The following is a 21,561-nucleotide window of genomic DNA, read 5'->3' as shown; positions in this document are numbered from 1 at the left end:
ACTGGATCAAAATTAAGATATAAAAGGTGTAAGATATAATATTGTGTGCCCTGCCATAACAGTATAATACCGTCTAGTGTCTACACTGTTGCCTATCAAGTTTGAATATCTTTTTTCTCAAACCTCTTTCCGTGAAATGATTGTGACAATATGGGTTATTCTTGATATATAAAATATATCTTCTCGGAACTTTATTAATCTCCAAAGAGTCATAGAGATTGATCAATAATGTTCTAAGAAGATAACTGTATCTATCAAGAAATTAACCATATTAAATAATTTCATGAAAAGAGGTAAACAAAAATGATTCCAACTGTATGGCAACCGTGTATCTTCATAATAGATTAGAAATAATGTTGATATACTGCATGTCTTTTCTACACAATCAAACTCGATAGTATGTATAAGATGATAGTAAAACTAAACAGGTTGTCACCGAAACCCCCACCCGTCCCCCACAAACAGGAAATAATGTAAGCAGAACCTTTGCTGTTCTCTATTTGATTATAAACATATACTTTTCAAGATAATATATTTAATATTTCAAGAGAAAGACGTTTAAATGAGATAGAGAAAGAACGAAAGTTAGGGAGAATGAGAGAAAAAGAGAGCAAGATGATATGTGTAATGAACAGAAAATCGGTATTGAATAAAATATCATTTTGATTCAAAGATTTGTCCAACATAGCTGTAAGGACTATTAGACAATGGACGTGCACAAAATTATGATCTCCGTTATTCGAAGCGTACATTTTTAGAATTAGCATCATTAGCAAGATGATCATTGTTTTTTAAAGATAAATCTAGGAAAGACAAACTTCACTATGTAAAGGTGTCTGAAGTCTGGAATCCGCCATGACTGTCTTTACAAGGGTTATTATATTTCTCTTGTCTTTACTATAATGGTATAATGGTTTTGGTAATGACATTTATATGCATCATACATTTTGCCCACAAAATTGAGAAAGGTAAAAAACTGATCTTTTAATTTGGAACATGTTTATGATAAAGGGAAAAAATTACCCCCATCAAACTCCTTCTCTCTGTCTTCTTCTCCTGCTCTTTAGATATCAATGAGTGCACCCGGGGTATGTCAAACTGTCACGCATTAGCTACGTGTATTAACCTACCTGGTTCTTACCGATGTAGATGCAATCCCGGTTACCATGGAAACGGAAGAAACTGCAGAGGTTCGTTAGCTTTTTTTTCTTGTTTTTCATCATTTAACAAAATTATGGCTTTCAAAAAATTATGTACAACAAATTTTTGTTTGAGTGTGATTGTATTTGTATGTCATTGTGCGTGTGTGTATGTGTGTGCGTTTGTGCATGATTGTGTATGTGAGGGATGGAGAGAGAGTGTGCGTATGAGTATGTGTGTGCGTATGTGTGCGTGTGTATTGGAATTATGATTCTCCCGCAGTAATAAAACATGAACGTCTGATATTCCCTTTACAACCTAGAATATTCACTTTAACAATCATTGGCAAGTTTATCATTGTATTTTTAAATGTAGGGAGTTAGATCTTTAAAATATTGAATTTAAAGGTTAAAAGTAAATTATCTTACATCTGAAATGAAGCCCTGTAAGGGGTCTGTGATATCAGCTATATGACTATGATTATTATGTCTTGGCTATGATAAGTGATGTTGGTGGTGGATATGAATCAAACATTTGACAACTACATATGAATATATATTACGTTAATAATTGTGAGAAAATGAGAAAGATTGTTTCATCCCCATATTTTTCATACGATATCAATGAGTGCACCCGGGGAATGTCAAACTGTCACTCATTGGCCACGTCTATCAACATCCCTGGTACTTATCAATGTAGATGCAATCCAGGTTACCAAGGAAACGGAAGAAACTGCAGAGGTTCGTTGTTTATCTTTTCGCCATTTTGTCGTCATTCAAGGAAATCGTGTTCTTTTAAACGTTTCTCGAAATAGTGAGAAAAACTTTAAGTTTTTTTAAATTTATTTTCGTTTGTTATTGTGTGGGTGTGTGTATCAGTGTTTTTTTCCGCTTCATGTTATCCCCGTTTCTCAGGAGTCCGATTTGAAAGATACGTATTTACTTATTCGCCTTCGATAAATTATGATATTTGAAGGCTCTAACAAACGCACACCCACGCAAGCACACACACATACATTCACACATATCGCACACCCGTCAATGTGACCAGTAAGCCACTCCCCCTTATTTCCAACATGCCCCATCCTCCACAAGCTATCCAGAATAGTATACAGATAAACAATAATTGAAAAATAGCTCTGACAAGAAAGCTCTCATCTCATAATCAAAGTATCATCTGGAAAGTCAATAGGTTTGTCAATAGGACTTTTTATAAATTCCTAAAATGTATCAAGTGCAATGATTGAATTCTCATTTTAAGTATGTTGATTAAAGAAGTAATTTAATATTTACCTTTATCACGATTTACTCAAAATGATCATTAACCTTTCATGATATCAAAATTGACCAAGGATTATCCTTGCCTTTTTTAAACTCTAATCCAGTTTAATCAAGCCCTACTTGTACTTGTACGCCAACTAAAGACTAATGAGACTCGCTTTAAATAACGTTAAAATGTCTTGTATTTTTCCATATTTTAGTAGTAATTCGAGCGACTTTATTAGACAAAAAGCAAGGGGGTCAGATCACAGAGTATTATAATGGCTGCTCTCACCATCACCCTTTTCTTTTCCAAACCGATATTTTTCGTTGTACATAATCATAATTAGGCCATTGACAATGCGTTTGTACAGCTGGAACACGGATTTTGCAACTATAAGACTTCATCAGGTGTGAGGGTAATCCAACGAAATTTCTTTCGACAGGAAAATGAGAATTAATATTTGGAAAGACAGCCAGATATTTTGGAAACTCCATAGCAATGTTTATCTACAATATCAACCTACAGGTGTATGTACAAAGCTCGGACACTGCAATAATGTTGTCATCTGTCTCCATGTTGGCCTGTGTGTGGCAAACCTGTCGACATCATCTCAACAACTATGAGTTCATCCGGTGTTTTCTTGGTCTATGAGCCATCACGCAGATACACTGCCAAGATGGAATCAAAAGTGCGCCGAACTGGCTCCGTTAACAAGGATGGACCCGCCAAAAGCCAGCATCTTTGGGGTATAGAAATGACGAAAAGAAAACAAAATGCTCTCCCGTTCGCCTCAAAGCAGCGTCAACATTCATGCTGCTTACTCATCTGTTCGGCGAGCTAGATATCTTCAGCAATACGATTTTGAGATATGAGGAAACAATGGACCTACTCTCACTCTTGCCAGTTGTTGGAGCTGGACGACATAGCCAATAGCGTCATCATCATCAATAATATTCAGTCACTGGATGTTATGTAATGGATGCTCTTCCTATCCGCGTACGGGACCACACATGACAGTCGAATCGTTGAAGTTATTCACAACAAATGTCGCCCTCAATGATGGACAAATAATGAGTTTACTAAAGATGACTTTGATTGAGCATTACATTTCTCTCTCTCTCTCTCTCTCTCTCTCTCTCTCTCTCTCTCTCTCTCTCTCTCTCTCTCACCCCTGTCTCTCTCTGCTTCATCGATGAAGCCAAATCGTGGGTCAGCAATGCCAATAGGTTGGGTAGCATGATTGCCATTAATCCTACTGCGTGCTCTACTGATCCCTTATTGACAACAGCCACTTGGTAAATTATTCTAATTATTACGCCCTCGAGATTTAGATTAATAATGAAACAAAATTGTTCTAAGAGAAAAACAAATCCTGACAAACAACCCATATGGTTGTTTATGCATGTATGATAAGTAAGACATAAGCGATGCAGTCTTATTTAACCATATACAAACGTCAAGAAATTGGTAAAATAGTATCAAAGATCTATACAGACCTTAACTCATGAATTTAGGTAGTCAAACTCGAAAGCATTATTCTAACTAGAATGATTAAATAAACTAATTGAAATGCAATTCTATGAATTTGCGCTGACCAATAATGATAAACTAATTAACCTATTTCAGTAATTAAATCTTGAAATTGTGAAATTTTACGTCACCTGCGTGGAGGGATTTCCGAATCATCCCTAAAGGTCTGTAATTTCATGAACGATCCAAAAATTGAACACGACAGCAAAGTCGAGATGATACAAATCAACTCCTAGTGGAGGATTATAGTTCTTTCTATATAAGCTACGAGTTTGAAAATATTCAAAGCAAGGTCATATCGTAGCGGTAGTGGTATATCTGAGATTATTCTAAGTTTCCTCTCATCCAGTAGTTTCGGAAGAACATCACTTCGTTCAAAGTAAGTTGCAATCATTCATTTCCGCCATAAATTATGTGTAGTTTGAAGTTATTACTTGTGTGGATGATAGAAAATATTGCAGTTAATTATCTTTCAGTGTCCCCGTGACCTCGTTAATTACGGTTAATGATATTTTCCGCACATCTTTGTGAGTTAGAAGTGCCTTCAAACAAAGCTAAAAAAAAGATCAATCGTTGGGAAGATGAATTCATGTTGATTGGTCGCGCATAACTCTTCGTTTAAAAATAAATCTATTCTTTTTTTAACTTGATGGTGGGTTCATCAATGGAAGAATGAGAGCAGTTATACATGTACTTCCTAATGACAAACTGAACGAAATTGTATTTTTAAATTAAGATGTGACACTCGACGGTAAATAGGTGAGATTCCCAGAGTAAACATGCTATTACTCTCATAAATTGCTATGAATTCTTGTTAAATCTTTCTCTTACAATTACTAAAGTACTACATCTCTTTATTAGAATGTAACATAAATATTTTGATTTTGATTTTACTTCGTAGATGAAGCCAATGATTTTTACTGTTTGTATCGTGCTGTGTGCAATGCTGCTTACAGTCGAAGGTAAGACCTGTAATATTTGTAAAGTTCTTTCTTCTTACCTCGTCTTGCTAAAGCATCAAATAATTTATCTTAGTCCAGTATGATGTCAGTATATAATTGTTGGGAATCTCTTAGCGCACTTTCATTCAAGATTATTTTAGTTTGGATATTATATATTTCATTTCAAAATGGACAATAATGATATACTATATAGCTCTCTGTACTAAACGGAGAATCTGATCTAAATTGAAAAATTACTCTTTGAAAATTTATGTTTTGTTTCAGATGGAAATCATTTTAACGGGTTTTACCTATTAGATTAGATAAGATAGAATATACCAAAGCATTTATATTGAACATTAAACGTTTAATGAAATCGGTTGCATATTTGTAACATATTCGGAGATTTAACAGTATCTACTGTGCATAAAATGATACTTTAATGTCGTAGACATCTATCCACGATCGTATATTCCTAATATACTTCACCTTCTATCAACGAAAATATATTCGAGTTACAACGTCACGAGCGATAGAAACAATGATAATCGTGCAATCCTTTGATAATATACAAATGAACGTTGTTGGATGATAAACTATGTAATGTGAAATACGTAGAAGTTATACTCCTAATAATAATTATGATCATATCACTTTCTTTCATTTATATTCTGCTGCTGATTCTCTTTTCAGGGATTTTCGATAAATTCCATCCTTAAAATGATCATCATTTTACCATAACATTAGGACTACTCTAAAAAGGAGGAGTTGAATTTTATGGAGAAATAAAGAATATAACGAAGTAGTATCAGCTAAACAAACTGAGAAGAGACAAATTTAAAATTACAGTTTACAGGCATTTTAGTTTTTGTGAACACGTCTGAACTTGATGTTTTCAACGCTGTCTTCTCCAGGTCGTAAACGCCACAAGCGATCTTCTAGTAGTTCGGGCAGCACCAGCACCAGCACCAGCGGCAGTAGCAGCGATAGCAGTGAAGAAACCGCGGCGGTTACTCCAGCGGTCCCAGCTCCGGCTCCTACCGCAGCCCCAGCCCCTCTTCTACTAGGTCGTAGTCGCTACGAGCGATCTTCTAGCAATTCGGGCAGCGCCAGCAGCGGCAGCAGCAGTGAAGAAACCGCGGCGGTTACTCCAGCGGTCCCAGCTCCGGCTCCTACAGCAGCGCCAGCCCCTGCTCCGACGAATCCTCCAGTAGTGCCAATGGTGACGACTCCTTAGCGGAAAGTCTTAGACCGCTTTTCGCCATCTCCACTGTTTTTCGCCTCTTCTCAAGATATTGCGATCATCAGATGAGCAGATGTATTTATAGCACTATATAATATCATTATAATCACAGTATTTCTGATCCATGATTTATCGTGCTTATAGGACATCGTCTTTGAAATAGTCATCGTCATGGAGGAGCCAACTTTTCCTTTGCCTCATTAAGTCATAATGATCACTCAATGTTAACGAATCTGCAAAGAATAATGCTGTGATTTACCGAAAATGTATGGATTATGGATTTAATTTTAATTACAAAAATCTTCGTCTCATGTTTAATTAGTACCTAATATTCCATATTATGTGATTCCAGAGCATAACAAAAGAGAATTACAATAAGAAACATTTAAACATATCTGTAAATATTTAAAAATGCAACCTGTCACTTTATTATGTCAACATGTAAACATGAATAATCCAGCTTCTGCTGCTTTTCATGTAAAATGACAATTATGATGCATGTATTTTGAAATTACATAATAAACCATTATTGAATTGAATTGAATTGAAAAATTTGCTATATAATTAAATGACGTTTGTAGAAAGATGCTTCTTGAATAAATCATAGCGAAAACTGTGAGCATCGTGAACGTAAGGTAATTTCTTCCGTGCATTTAGGCGTTTGAAGAATGTTAGTGATATTGGTACACTGAGTGCTATCAAAATCGAAAATCGAAAAGTTATCACAGAGAAACGGAGATTGATAGACATAGAGCGAGAGAGAGAGAGACAGACAAACAGACACATAGCAAGAGAGAAAGCAGGAAAGATGGGTGTGTCTGTGAGAGAGAGAGAGAGAGAGAGATAGAGAGAGAGAGATAGAGAGAGAGGAGATAAAGAGAGAGATAAAACGGAAGGGTATATAGGCAGGCACGTAGCCACAGGGGGGGGCACGGGCACGTGCCCCCCTAAATTTCCATGATCGGTTGAACTTTTTAGACCCCTTTTTTGACCTCGATCGATTACATGTATGTGCCCCCCCCCAAAAAAAAAAAACAAAACAAACAAACAAACAACAACAAAAAACATCAAACTCTGACTACGTGCGTGTATATAGGGTAGATTCGTTTGATACAATCTGTGATTAAGAATGTCGGCTTATTTTAGATAATATAATCAACGTAAAACGAAGGAATAATCATCATGTATTAATCATCAATAATATTAGGCACACTAATATTATTTTTATTGTAATGTGAGAAGAATGTCTCTGGTTTCCTTTAAATGCCTCACAGAGAACATATTACGGGACATATATTACTATAAGAAAAAACGTTGTTTCTGTTTCCATCACAATCTGTATTTGACTGTTCTTTGTCTGCCTGTGTTCAGAAATCTACTTAGATCTTAGATGTTAGAGAGGGGAACTAGAGAAAGATAGCAAGAAAAATGTGGATGCGTGCGTATGATAGAGAGAGAGAGAGAGAGAGAGAGAGAGAGAGAAAGTAGATAAAATGTATGGTTCCATAGTCGGGGTTTCTTGTAGACATGATAGAGTAAACACATTACTAATCATGGTCAGTTTACAAGAGAGTGGGAAAGATTGAGAGATTTAAAAAAAAAAACTTTATGGAGGATCTTTGAAATGTTCTGTTCCAAATGCTGAGTTATTGGCAGTGAAACTACATCAGGGACCGTGACCTTGAATTTAGATGGAACATGTATTTCCTTTACCACCAACTTGACCTTGAGAAAAACTATTCAGGTGAAGCACTCTTATGAAAAGTGAAACACTAAACGATCTGACTTGTTGAAAATACTAGTTGAAAACTAATTGAAAATCGTATTGCGTGTGGTGGGCTTAAAATACGAAAGGCGAAAATAAGTGATCTTGATGTAAGCTTTTATATTCTCTCTTTTTTTAATTTTGTTTTGAAATAGATATTAATGAATGCACCAATGGTACCTCCAATTGCCACTCATTGGCGACGTGTATCAACATCCCTGGTTCTTACCGATGTAGATGCAGCCCCGGTTACCAAGGAGACGGAAGAAACTGCAGAGGTTCGTGGTCTCTGTTTTACCCCCTTAGGATGCAGATTGTTCTCTTAAAGAAGATCTTCCACTTAACCTGCGTGATGATATCTATTCAGGATTCTTTTTTGTGTTTTTTAAATTTATTTTTAATGATATTTGTCATGATTGCTTTTCTTTTTTCCTCTGTTTATTTTAAGGTATCTTTCTAGAAACAGATATATTCTAGCTTTGTCTTCTTTCTTTCAATTCTTTATTTCTTTGAAGATATCAACGAATGTGAAATGGGGAATTCCGGTTGTCATTAAAACGCAACATGTATCAATACAGTCGGAAGCTACCAATGTGTCTGCGACAGTAAATATACTGGCAATGGCAGTTACTGCACTCGAATTGGTAAATAATTCATAATTCACACCATAACACCTTTAGTCAACTTCTGGACTTTATAAAGTACCTACTTAACTCATAACCCCCCCCCCCCCGACATGATGGAACATATTTGTACATGGGGTATTTGGGGTCAAATCTCCCCGTGCCCCCTGGATCCGCCATCGCAGAGACAAGCTTTGCAAGTATAGATTGTTCTTAGAATACTGAAACTTAGTTCAAGGAACATACGTTAGAACTAGAACAAAATGTGAACACAAATTTTGTAAACGGTATTTTTTTATTCATTAGTAATTCATCTGAAAGACAAATTTGTGTATCTGCAATGTATTGGTAATAAAAAAATACATATAAATTGAGGAAATTGACAATATTTTCATTTCCCTCCCCTAAGTTCCATTCAGCCAGTCTAGGGGCGATATCCCATGTGTTTCCAGTGTGAACTGTAATGATGTCGGCACAGCAAGGGCAAAGTCTTCGCAACCGTCACTAAAGTTTCCTAAAGCTAGGACATCGGCTGAAGTTAGAACAGGGGATAACGTCAAAGGTACAAGTAAGTGCTGAGTCAATCTGGTTACAGACATCTGTAACACGGTCCTATTTCGAGTTATTACAATGTTGAAGAAAAAAGGTACATTTTGGGGACATGATTGTAAATTACTCAACAGTTATAAAAGGATATTTAATATTCTTCATTTTTGTAATTGCGTCATACCTCATATCTGATGAAAAGCTGTCATGGAACGTCAATCAACAAAATATAGAATAAAAAGGGGAAATTAATAAAATTATCAAAATTAATTAATTTGTGGACTAGTTATGAAAGGATATTTAATATTCTTCATTTTTGTAATTGCGTAATACCTCATATCTGATGAAAATAAAAACAAACCAGGTCATTTATTTAGTCATCTTTGTTTTCTTTGTTTAACATCTAGATGAAGAAGTACCTCCATTAGTAAACCTCACAGTAATTGCAATCGACCATTTTGATCCAACGATTGACATGGTGTCAAATAGCACAGTAATATCAGCATTTGTCGCCGATCCTTTGTCAGAATTCGGCACCGCTCGGATAGGTTCGGCCTTAACTGGACCTGATGGTGTTGCAATAGTGTCAGTACCTCACGACCGGACGATTATCATCACTGCAACCCGTGATGAATACCTAGCCAATTCTATTACCATAAAGGCAAACCTAAATCAGAGTAAGTGGATTATACATCATAATGTTTAGAACAAATGATGTGAGAGTAGATAACCTGTCCATAGGGTGAGAAAAGGGAGAGAGAGAGAGAGAGAGAGAGAGAGAGAGCGAAAGAGAGAGAGAGAACGAAAGAAAGAGAGGAAGAGAGAGAGAGAGAGAAAGAGAGAGAGAGAGAGAAAATAGAGAGAGAAAAGAGAGAGAGAGGGGCACTGATTGGTAAGAGAGGAAGGGGTCTCTGGCAAAGAGGGTTGCGAGTTAACGCCCATTGACTTTTAACCAATCAGAATCACGTATTTTATGTCCTATGTCTTAATTCCTCTGTCCTATGGAGTTTCGTTTAATCACAACTTGCCTTGCACACGTTGCTAGAAGCTGCAAACAAAAATGAGAAGAAAAATATCCCTTAATTTGATTTGCCATTCATCTTGTTTGATAGGTATATAACCGACTTGACCAAGGCGAAGTGCTTTAGATTATAATTCCTTCTCTAACATAATGGACATTCAAATTTGCAGATGAACAATTCACATTTATTCTGCAGGTTAGTTACACCATTCTGTAAACTCATGAGAATAGGGCTCGCATACATAATTTTTGTTTTACTGCTAAATCATCTTAAATGAAAAAAACAATAATCATCAGGCTTATATTGTGAAGAGCACATCTTCTACATGCTTTTTTACTCTTGAATTTGTCTATTTTTGTTTCCATTGTCTTCTCATTTCATGTAGATAATGTTGTGAAAATACCCTTGGCTGTATCGGACGTATTTAACTGGTTTCTTTGGCGTCGAGCCACATCAAACACCATTCAATTTGGACGAGGAAGTAGCGTACCAATGTACCGAATATCCTTTCCAGTTGGTAAGAATTAAACAGGTCGTGAGCATGTTAAAATATTATGCTACTTAGCAAGCTCATTGGGGAGGGGGAGGGGGGCGGAGGGGGTAGCTAACGATGGCTTGACAAGCCTAGTTCTATTTGGCAAGCTTTGCCATTTACCAAGGGTCCTCATATTTTACACCTTTATTTATATGTCACATATAATCCGAAACTTAATGAATGATAAAAACTGTACATTTGATTTGATATAATCTGATTTTCAATCTATTTATCAGCTTGTACGAATTATAATTTTGTTTTTTTTGTAATTATGGACCCTGGCTTTCATTCCTTTTTTTCTTTCTTTCTTTTTCTTCCCATGTATAATGAAATTGAGTCCAATGAAATCTAAAGATCCTTCACAGTCTGTATATGAAGCAAAGTTTGTCAAACACCAAAAACAGTTTCTCTTTCGTTAAGAATATTAATTGTGTCATAATGATCGATTTTTATTAAAAAGCAGCTTAATTTATGCTTTGAAAATAATCTAATCAAATTTATTATGAACTGTTTGTGTACGTTTTTTCTCCAGTATTTAATAAGGTGGACTACTTGTTCCTGAAAGGTCATTAGTGGAAATTAAATCTTATGAGGTCAACATAACAAACCCTAAAGGTTTTCAACATGCCCCAGAATTAATTGCTGCGGTACCTAGAGGTTAGTCTTCATCCCGTCATTCATATCTTTTCGATAAAAGCAAAAATTCAAGCTTATGGGATTATCTTTCCTTATAGTATCTGCATGAAGGTCGATGTAGTCACTATTTTTAGAAAAGTCAATGTGCACATATTTTTAGAGAACTAATCGAGACGGAATTAGTTCCGGAATTAGCTTTTTTCACTTTAATTTTTTGGAGAGCTTTATTATTATCAGCATTAGGTTATATATCTCAGGGAAGAACATTGTCCGATGTGTTTCAATTATCAATTCACTCTTTCCACACACAAAATTGCCCATATTTTTTTAGTAAAATAGGCCTTTTACAATTTGCGACCGAATATAATGCATGCGCCTTTGTAAATTCCCTTGAATTATTTCATTTCACCTGTTCAAAATAATTGCATTTTAATAATCAGAATATTATGTTGTTATGTAGGGCTAGTCATAATGTTTGTCCTACCTAGCAACAACTAATGTAAGCAATTCAGACTATTTAGATTATCGTTTGCAAAAGGTGAATGAAATAAATAGTATCGAGACATTTCACAAAGACGTATGTTTCAAATTTGGTTACTTTATGAAAATGGCCTATTGAAACCCGATGATGAGCTTATAAGCTTAATTATTGAGTATACAAAAAAAGAAGTTATTCTAAAGTATAAGTTTTCTGTCTCCGTGATTTTGTATCGGAATTAAAAGCAAGAGATATTTTATTATCCCACACATATTTTATATCGTTGCAGCATGGCAATAGCGAGGAACTTTGATTATGCAACGTCATTCTAACATTTCCTTGAAAATGATCTGTATTTTATCCATCTTCTCGCTGTTACAGCACCTCTTGTGGAGTTTGGGAGACGGGACAGAGTCGGGGAAACGAGTAAGAAGATTTTAAACAAATATGCAATAATATTTCCTATTAGAAAAATCATCATCAATACGACATGTCGTCTTATTATATAAGATAATTGATGAGTTCGAGGGTCTTAGATTTGGTAGATACTCATGATAATAGACGAGTCGGCAGTCAGGTTTGTGATGATGGTGACCATGTTTATTGAACTACGACGGATACCGGATATATCGGATATCGTATATCGTAACATCCCCCTTCCTCTGGAAAGATTGGGAATCAGTGAACATCACTGATCGATGATTAATGACATATTGCTTTGATAACAATACTTTTGGTAGTATGCAAGTTTTGGTTATTTGCTTCCTAATAAACTTTTTCCAATCAGATTATATAACATAAAATCTTGATTTGTTTTCAATACGTTTCTTTTGTATTGTATTAACGAATGAGTATTTAACTGTCTATATAATTATATCGTTCCACTTTCAACTTCACAGTTGATCTGCAAGATTGAACATAGTTTTGATATAACTTGATTCCTTTATAAAATGGATTTCCAAACGAAACATGTTTGTGCTAGCATCTGTTTAGACTTGTAAACATTATGCTTGTCATACCAAAAATACTGTACAATGATTATACATACATATGAACAATAAACTTCTTAGACTACCTTAAACTAAGCGTCTTCTGTGTTCTTCTTTATCTTCTCTCTTCTTTGAAGAAATTTAAGAGTTCAGTTTCAATCTTCAAACATGTATCTCGCTGGTGTACGGATGTTGCGTCCATATCTTGTTGTGGTTGGCGAGTTTGATGTTGGTCCTTTAGATTGAATGTTCTGAGTTTCTGGTGTTGGCTGATGGTTGTTGCCATTCTGTTGTGGTGTTTCTGCTTGAGTAGATGAAGTGTAGTCTTCGTCGAACCTAACACGCTTTGGAGTAGGGTTGGTTGACGATGGAATCTCCCTCAGGTGAGATCGGTTTCGTCTCAGGATTCCTCCGTTAGGTGTTGATACTTCATACGACCTAGGCTCGTCGCAGACTTTGGATACTTTGGCTGGTATCCAAGTACGGTCTTTGGGATGTAGGACTCTGACTGGTTGTCCTACGTGGAGTGGTGGAAGATCTGGACCCGCATGTCGATCGTGCGTTTCTTTCATCTTACTCTGTCGATTCAAGAGATGATCAGTGGTGGTAGATTCTCTTGAAAGATGATGACTTGGCAGTGTTGTTCTGATGGGTCTTCCAAACAACATCTCTGCAGGTGATCTCATGTGACTGTCAACGGGTGTTGCTCTTAGGTGTGACATAGCCAGTTGACTGTCTTGGCCAGTCTGTGAACACTTTTTCAACAGATTCTTGACGGTACGAACCATTCTCTCAGCTAGTCCGTTGGATCTTGGATAGTGAGGTGAAGAGGTTGTATGGGTGATCGACCACTTCCGGCACATGTCCTTGAAGTGCTTCCCGACAAATTGTGGACCGTTGTCGGATACGATCTCCTCTGGTGGACCAAATAGACTGAAGATTCCACTCATCACGTTGGCTACTGCAGCACTTGATGTGTCAGTCAGCTTGTAGACTATTGGATACTTGGAGTAATAGTCGGTGACGAGTAAATAGTCTTGTCTGTTGAGCATGAACAAATCTGTTCCTAGTCTAGTCCAAGGTGCTGAAGGTACATCATGGGGAAGCAACGGCTCTTTCTGTTGCCTTGCCTGGTGTTCCTGGCATGCAGCACATTGCTTTACGAGCTGTTCAATGTCCTTGTTGATGTGTGGCCAGAACACTGTCTCACGAGCTAGTCTTCTCGTGCTCTCGATTCCCATGTGTCCAAGATGAAGTTGTCTGAGGATATCTTCTCGAAGTGTCTTCGGTATGATGACTCTGCTTCCTTTGAAGAGTACTCCTTGAGATACTCCAATCTCATCTCTGTAAGACCAGAATTCCCTGAGGGATGTCGGCAGCTCCTGAAGAGTTTCAGGCCAACCCTGAGTGACTGTCTGCCACAATGACCTAAGAACAGGGTCATTGGATGTTTCCCTCTGGAGTTCTGTTCTCTTGTGTTGTCCGAAGAAGATCAAGTCGATTTGATGAGTGTCTTCTACTTCGGAGCAGATTGATTCCACTCTGATGTCTAGTGGAACATCGCGTGCTTCCTTGGGGTTAGGAAGACGGCTTAAGGTATCTGAAAGAATCATTTCTTTCCCAGGTCGGTACTTGACTTGGCATCTGTATCCTTGTACCTTGATCAATAGTCTCTGTAGACGAGGTGGTGCGCTTCTTAGAGGTTTCTTCCAAATTGTCTCCAAAGGCCTGTGATCTGTTATCACAGTGAATTCCTTCCCGAATAGGTATGTATGGAATCGGACGATACCAAACACTAGGGCTAAGGTTTCCCTCTCTATGTTCGAGTAGTTGGACTGTGCATTGGAGAGACTTTTGGATGCAAAAGCTACGGGTTTGCCATCTTGGAGCAGGCATGCTCCCAGCCCTTTCATTGATGCATCTACCTCAACGGTTGTCTCTTTCTTTGGGTCAAAGAACTGCAGGCATGCACCCGATGAGACTGCGCTTTTCAGGCTGTTTAAGGCATGTTCGTGATCCTCGTCCCAGACGAATGGAATTTCCTTGTGAAGGAGTTCACGAAGTGGTGCTGACTTCTCTGATAGATTAGGAATGTATGGTGCTAGGTATGTGAATAATCCTAGGCATCTCTGAACATCTTCCTTGTCCTTGGGTGAAGGCATTGTGTTGATAGCTTCAACCTTGCTTGGATCTGGGAAGATTCCAGATCTTGTGTACATGGATCCAAAGTAGCTGATAGCTTCCTTCTTGATGGTACACTTGGAGCTGTTGAACACGAGTCCTTCCTGTTTCGCTGTCTCCATGAGTAAGTGGAGATTCTTGTCGTGTTCCTCCTCTGTTTTCCCGACAATGGCAATGTCGTCTGCGATACATACGCAGCCAGGCACATTCTGGACGATCCTATCCATGTGTTGCTGGAAGATGTCTTGGCTTGTGCATAAGCCGAAGGGTAATCTTTGGAAACAATATCTTCCAAATGGTGTTCTGAAGGTGGTCAGGTCTTGGCATTCCTCTGCTAGGTGTACTGACCAGTATCCAGCCTTTGCGTCTAGCTTGGAGAAGAATTGAGCTCCTGCGAAGATTGGTTGGATTTCTTCCAAGGTTGGAATTTTGTGTGGACACCTTTTCAAGGCATCGTTCAACCTTCTGGGGTCAAGACATATCCGTATGGATCCATCTTTCTTCACAACGGTGGTCATCGAGCTACACCAATCTGTGTGGTTTTCTATCTTTCTGATGACTCCTTGCTTCTCCATGTTATCTAGTTCGGCTTTGATCTTGTCCTTCAGATGGACACTGCACTTTCTAGGTGCATCTATGGTTGGCTCTGCATCATCTTTCAGATGCAGCATTGCTTTCCCGCTAAAGCTTCCTATGGCATCAAACTGATCTGGGTATGTTTGTTTGAGGTCACTAACACTTGTGATAGGTGTATGTGTAGGTGTGTCCTTGTGCATTGTGTGGATTGTGATAATCCCGAGATCTGTGCAACCTAACAACCCTAAGATAGCTGGTCCATTCACGTCTGCTACGTAGAATGTATGTGTATACCATTCTGGACTCTTGTATCTACACTTTATGTCTAGTGTACCAACGCATGGTATTGATATTTCGCCATATGCTACTAGCTTTACTGGTGTACGTTTCACTACTTGCCTCCACTTGTCACCATATATTTGTTTGGCTGTGCGTACTGTGATAGTATTAGCGCTTGCCCCAGAGTCTATCTTCAGATATAGGTAATGCTGACCTGATTTCTGTGGGCATATGATGTCAATGTTTGCAAAAGCTACTGTACCCTTTGAGTTGATCACTGTGTGTGTTCCGATCGTGTGTATGGTGTCAAAATGTTCGAAGTTTGATGGACCTGCTGATTGTTGATGTTCATGATCTGTGCTAGTATCATGTTCAGTATCCATTTCACTAATCGGTTTATACTTTCGACCCTTTGATTTTGATCGTGATTGGTTACCGTGTTTCGGTTTACGGTCATCAGATTTATGGTCATCTGATCTACGATCTGGTTTTCGACTACGATCGTTCTTAGCCTTTCTACAGAACTTGGCCCAATGGCCCTTTGTGTCACAGGCACGACACACATCGTGGTACGCAGGGCACTGACGAGGTTTGTGGATACGTCCACAGTTTCCACACGTCTTTCGTCCCTGGTTCCGCTTGAATGAATCTATGCTTTCTTTAGCCGGCTCAAGCGTTTCTAGGCATTTTCTGCTCGCCGCAACTGCCTCGTATTTTCGACCCTCTACTAGAATTGCATCGATTTGATATCCTTTAGGCTGGTCCAATAGGAATTTCTGGAATTCTAGACTTGGTGTTGAGGTGATGACTACCTCCATTATCCGCTCGGCAAGCTCGGATTCCTCAAAATCGCATGTATTGGCTTTGTCTCTACATCGAGTAACGAATGCGTCAATGCTCTCATCTTGTCTCTGCCGATATCGCATCAGCTCGAGACGATGGACCCGAAAATTAATGTTTACCTTTATTTGTTTCTCAAATAATTTCCACAGCTCTTGTGGTTTTTCTTGGTCGGCCTCTGATAGCCCAGACGCATTGATTCTGCGCAAACCTTCGTTGCCTACAGCGATTTTGATTTTTATAGCCTTTTTTTTGTTTTCAGTTATTTCTTGATCTGCCAACACAAGCTCCATTCTCTGCTTAAATAGCTTGAACTCTTCGGGTAGGTCTGGTACCTCCCAGTTCATCTCTGGATACTTAGTACTCATTGTATATGTCACGTGTGCGTATTGGTTACGACAGATTATATGAATGAGTGTAAATCTTTGTGTTGTTTATCTTAGTGTGAACAGGTCCTAACCGGCTGGTGTTGATAAGGTTCGTACACGTAAACCTGTGTACGCTCTCACACCTGTGTGAATGTCATTAGGTGTCTCATGCAATGAAAATGTTGATCACTCTCACTCAATATGTCCGACAGTGACAATTCCTCACACACCAGATATTATTGTTAATATTATCTGAAAACAGGTTTAATGTTCACACCTCTGATTTAGTTTAATTTTAGATTTAAACTTTACTAGTTAAGTTATTATGCAGACCCCTGTGTCAGTGATTGAGCACAGTTATAACTTGATTAGGCTATTCTGAGCAGGCTTTATGAACCTTTATATGCTCATACACACATCACCATTCACGTACGAGTTCATCGGGATTATGCAGTAGCATCAGTGTCTCGGTACACTGTGCTGTATATATGTACGGTGCACGTACAATGCATACGAAAAAGTGCGACGTGACAAATCGCTAATCGATTGATTGATTGATTTTTATTCGACAAGCTTCCAACGTACAACAATATACAATACTAACAGATCAAAAAAAGTCAGCTTGAACAGGATAACCCACGAAAGCTCGAGAGCTTATTTCGATAATTTTGCTAATTATACTTCCCAACTGTCGTGAACTGGATCAATTGTGTCTTCAAAAATCAAACTTGATTTCGAAGATCCCAGCAGCTGCCACCATGATGAGTTCGAGGGTCTTAGATTTGGTAGATACTCATGATAATAGACGAGTCGGCAGTCAGGTTTGTGATGATGGTGACCATGTTTATTGAACTACGACGGATACCGGATATATCGGATATCGTATATCGTAACAATAATTACCAGTGTACCAATGTAGCCCCTTAGAAATATTTCACATGTATAGTCTGCGGATCATGTGTCTTACAATTACCGCTTTGCCTGGATTACATTTGCCCCGGGCGCCGTACGATAAATTTGTCTTTGATTTTTCGTGCGATTTTGGGGGCACTGTAGGAGGCTACGGGCCACGATGTTTTTGTTAACATTATCTTCGAGCATCGTGCCATTTCTTGTATTGGCCCTCGGGGGCAGGCCGGGGCAAATCCGTACAGATTCTGCTCGGAGATTGCACGGCAATCGTGCAATTTCAGTGCATTAGCCGGGCATTCACCGCCGCCTCCGCACGGAAATCGTAAAGAGCCCGTACATCTTCCATACACAGGTTGCACGGAGAACGTGCGGTGGCCGTGCTGCCGCCGTGCCATTTTTGAGCGTCCGAGTCCCCAGTAATATATATGCACGATCAGCGCGAGGCCTCCGCGCGATGGCAGTGCGGGGATTGCCACCTACGACAGGTCTACGGGCTACGGGCTTACGATTTTTCAAATTTATATAACTTCTCGCGAAACAAAATCGTAGAGGTTGCGGAACCCGTGAATCCGTACGAAAATCTCACCGCCGCCCCCTGCCTCCGCACGGAGGCCGCACGTAGACTAACCGTAGACTAATCGCAGGCCAAATGTAATCCAGGCATTATCCAGGCATTACCTGCCGACCCCCTAACGTAAAGCTTTGTCGTGCTTTATGTGTATAGAATATGACCTCGTCCCGTTGGAGGTGATGAGCATGATGGATCTTTGTGTATTTCGCCAGGGTACAGTAGATGAACCCAGACTTACTGCCCCCGTCACACTGAAAATGCCGATCTTCAAGCTACCCCAGGATCTATCTATTGGAGATCCTCTGGATGCTTGGTACTTTGATTCAGACCATGGTGGGTAAATTATACGATAGTCCAGATCAGGCGCGTACGCAGGATTTTTTCAAGGGGGGGGGGGGGGGGGTTTAACATTTATAAATCTGTCCGAAAATTTCGCAACGACCCAGCCAGCCGCTGAATAAGCGGGGGGGGGGGGGGGTAAGGTCAGCTTTTTTAGGTCAGCCATGGGAATTTTTTTTTCTTCTTTTTTTTAAATAAAAAAAATAAATAAAAAAAATCCAAAGGGGGGGGGGTTAGGGGGGTTATGGGGGGGGGGGGTTTACACAAAAAAGTTTAACACCCCAACCCCCCCCCCCCCCCCCCCCCTGTGTACGCGCCTGGTCCAGATAGATAACACCTTCGTTCGCTGCATCCACATAAGTCATAAGTAGGGAAAATGACAATATGAAAATCCGTGTTGTATTTTTTACAATATCGAATTCTTTTCCATGTAGATGTCATTATTTAAAGGAGAAAAAAATAATAGTCTCGCTGTAAACTAAGGTGCTAACACTTTACATGTCCCTATACTTGTACTATAAGAGCTCCTTTCCTACAACGTTATCACGTAAAATCCGTTTTATTATTTTGTTTCCTTAGTCATGCGGTCCACAAGATAAAATCAAATAGCAGGCCTCCAATTTCAAATGCCTTCAACATTAGCAACCACATAGACATGTTCAGAATTAATGTCTGCTACGACTTTTGAATTTCTCATCAGTTCTATCTTCATTTCTATGTTCATCCACAGCTAATTCAACGTGCCCTGATCCGGGTGAGACCGAGTTTGCCATCCGTACTCTCGGCGGTCTACAATATTCTAACTCGGTGCAATACACCTGTGTCCCTGGGTTCTCACCTGAAACGAGATATGGTTACAGGACTTGCTTAGAATGTGGACTGTAGTCGGACTCGGATCACCCTGTCAGCTGCATGTACTCGTTTCCATGAACGAAGTTTCATAGTTCTTTGGTGTGCAGTACTCTCACACGGGCGCTTCCAGGAAAGACAGAAGAAGGTGACAACATGTTTGGAAACATGGAATTTCTCCTTAATCTCCAGGAATCCTGGATCCCTGCGAAGTGGAGAGAGCATGGCGAGTTAGCGACACGTCAATCGGTGACGGATCCTCTCGATATAAGTTTCCCCAATATAGGAAGAAAGGGAGTAATGTTTTGTTTTATTTATACCATTTCTTCCACCCTCCTCCATTACTACCACCTTTATCCGCCCATGTGCATGAGAGTGATTGATTTTGATCGAACAAGACTCAAAGAATGATGGGTAAAAAGTAGCACATTAAGTATAAACCTCCGGACCGAAAGAGCCGAATAGTTGAGCAAGGAAGAGGAGTCATCATCGCCATCAATGTTAGTTGTCGGTCTCTTTAATCTGATAATTCAGAATGTTTTGAATATGGATGAAAGAAGTTTGATTGCTCGAGGCAACAAACGTAACACCTATTAATCCTTTCTTTCAGTATTTCTGCTAGGCATCATGATAATCGTAATTTTTCCTTCTTCAGAAGGCCTATAGTAGATCTATGAGATATTAATTTGTAAGGCTTCTGTGATTCATTTTGCCCCCTGCCATTGTATTGTAAGTAATGCAATTTCATAAGCCTACATTGTTTTCATGGCATGGGTATTTTTATCTTACTCCTTAGTTATATAATAAGAAAAGAAGAAAGATTAGCTCTTGTCAGTTCCCATCTTAAATCATGAAGGTTGTATAGTGTCAATGCTGAAGATTTTGATAAAATAATTCTGAGGCTATGTCACAACCATACTTTGTGAATCTTTATAATGTCTTTTATTAAATATAACATTCGACATTTGAACCTTTCTAGAAGACAATGTTTTTGTTTTGTCTCGAAATAGCTTGTATATTGACAGTATAGTTATACCCCCCCCCCCCCCCACCCCCACTCAGTATTATTTAGGGTACGCGTATGCATGTTTTCTCCCTTTGGAAGCACCCCCTATCTCCGGTGTGTAAATTCAATACGCGGGCCGGATTTTTGCGTGAAGTGGACCCCTTTACCGGAGTTTTGGGTAACAAAAATTAATGTGGTCCCTCCGAGCGCGGAGTGGGTGAGGGGGGGGGGGGAGTTATACTGTCTTGTTTAAGTTCATGAGTTTAATTCCGCTGCACACGAGGCGTTATTTCCCTTGCGTGGCGATATTCAAATAAATGCACATGCAGAAAAGGCCCAGACGCAATCTGTGGGCACGGACGTAATCCCTTAAAGCATTGTACGACGGCCTATATAGCGTAATGTTCCATTTTCTCTGAAACTCGACTTGTGGTCCCTCCGAGCGCGGAGTGGGTGAGGGGGGGGGGGAGTTATACTGTCTTGTTTAAGTTCATGAGTTTAATTCCGCTGCACACGAGGCGTTATTTCCCTTGCGTGGCGATATTCAAATAAATGCACATGCAGAAAAGGCCCAGACGCAATCTGTGGGCACGGACGTAATCCCTTAAAGCATTGTACGACGGCCTATATAGCGTAATGTTCCATTTTCTCTGAAACTCGACTTGAAGGGAATACTGGCGTAACAATAAACACATTTTTGGATTTGGTCCAACATGCTGGAAATCGTTAAAACTAATTGCGCAACACAGTTAGCACGCAGCATATTCATGGACTATCTGCAGATAGATGGCGCTATGAGGAATATAAGAAATAACCATATCGATGAAATTTCAACTGCGTGATGATACTACTCTTCTTATCAATGATTATTTCCAATACGTCAACAGCAACGCCTCCAGAAAATTAGTGGCATTAAGAGGACTTTAATA

General features: G+C 39.0%; 1 protein-coding gene and 1 long non-coding RNA gene across 2 annotated transcripts; one reads left to right on the top strand and one right to left on the bottom strand.

Moving 5' to 3' along the window:
- Positions 1–4,117: 4,117 nt before the first annotated feature.
- Positions 4,118–5,945, top strand: LOC105443808. The gene is made up of 3 exons (XR_004061887.1): positions 4,118–4,312; positions 4,835–4,895; positions 5,789–5,945. It is a non-coding gene; the product is annotated as an uncharacterized LOC105443808 (long non-coding RNA).
- A 6,921-nt stretch (positions 5,946–12,866) lies between these two features.
- LOC115919474 lies at positions 12,867–16,955 on the bottom strand. Its single transcript, XM_030973400.1, has one exon. It carries the CDS (start codon positions 16,953–16,955, stop codon positions 12,867–12,869), a length of 4,089 nt encoding a protein of 1,362 aa, XP_030829260.1.
- Positions 16,956–21,561: the final 4,606 nt, after the last annotated feature.

Source organism: Strongylocentrotus purpuratus, unplaced genomic scaffold (assembly GCF_000002235.5).
Source record: "Strongylocentrotus purpuratus isolate Spur 01 unplaced genomic scaffold, Spur_5.0 spur5_scaffold_6, whole genome shotgun sequence".
Taxonomy (NCBI): Eukaryota; Metazoa; Echinodermata; class Echinoidea; order Camarodonta; family Strongylocentrotidae; genus Strongylocentrotus; species Strongylocentrotus purpuratus.
This window is presented reverse-complemented; position numbering and strand designations above follow the sequence as displayed.

Bases quoted from the DNA above. Each gene is read 5' to 3' on its own strand.
- LOC115919474 (XM_030973400.1), bottom strand. From the start codon at position 16,955: ATGAGTACTAAGTATCCAGAGATGAACTGGGAGGTACCAGACCTACCC.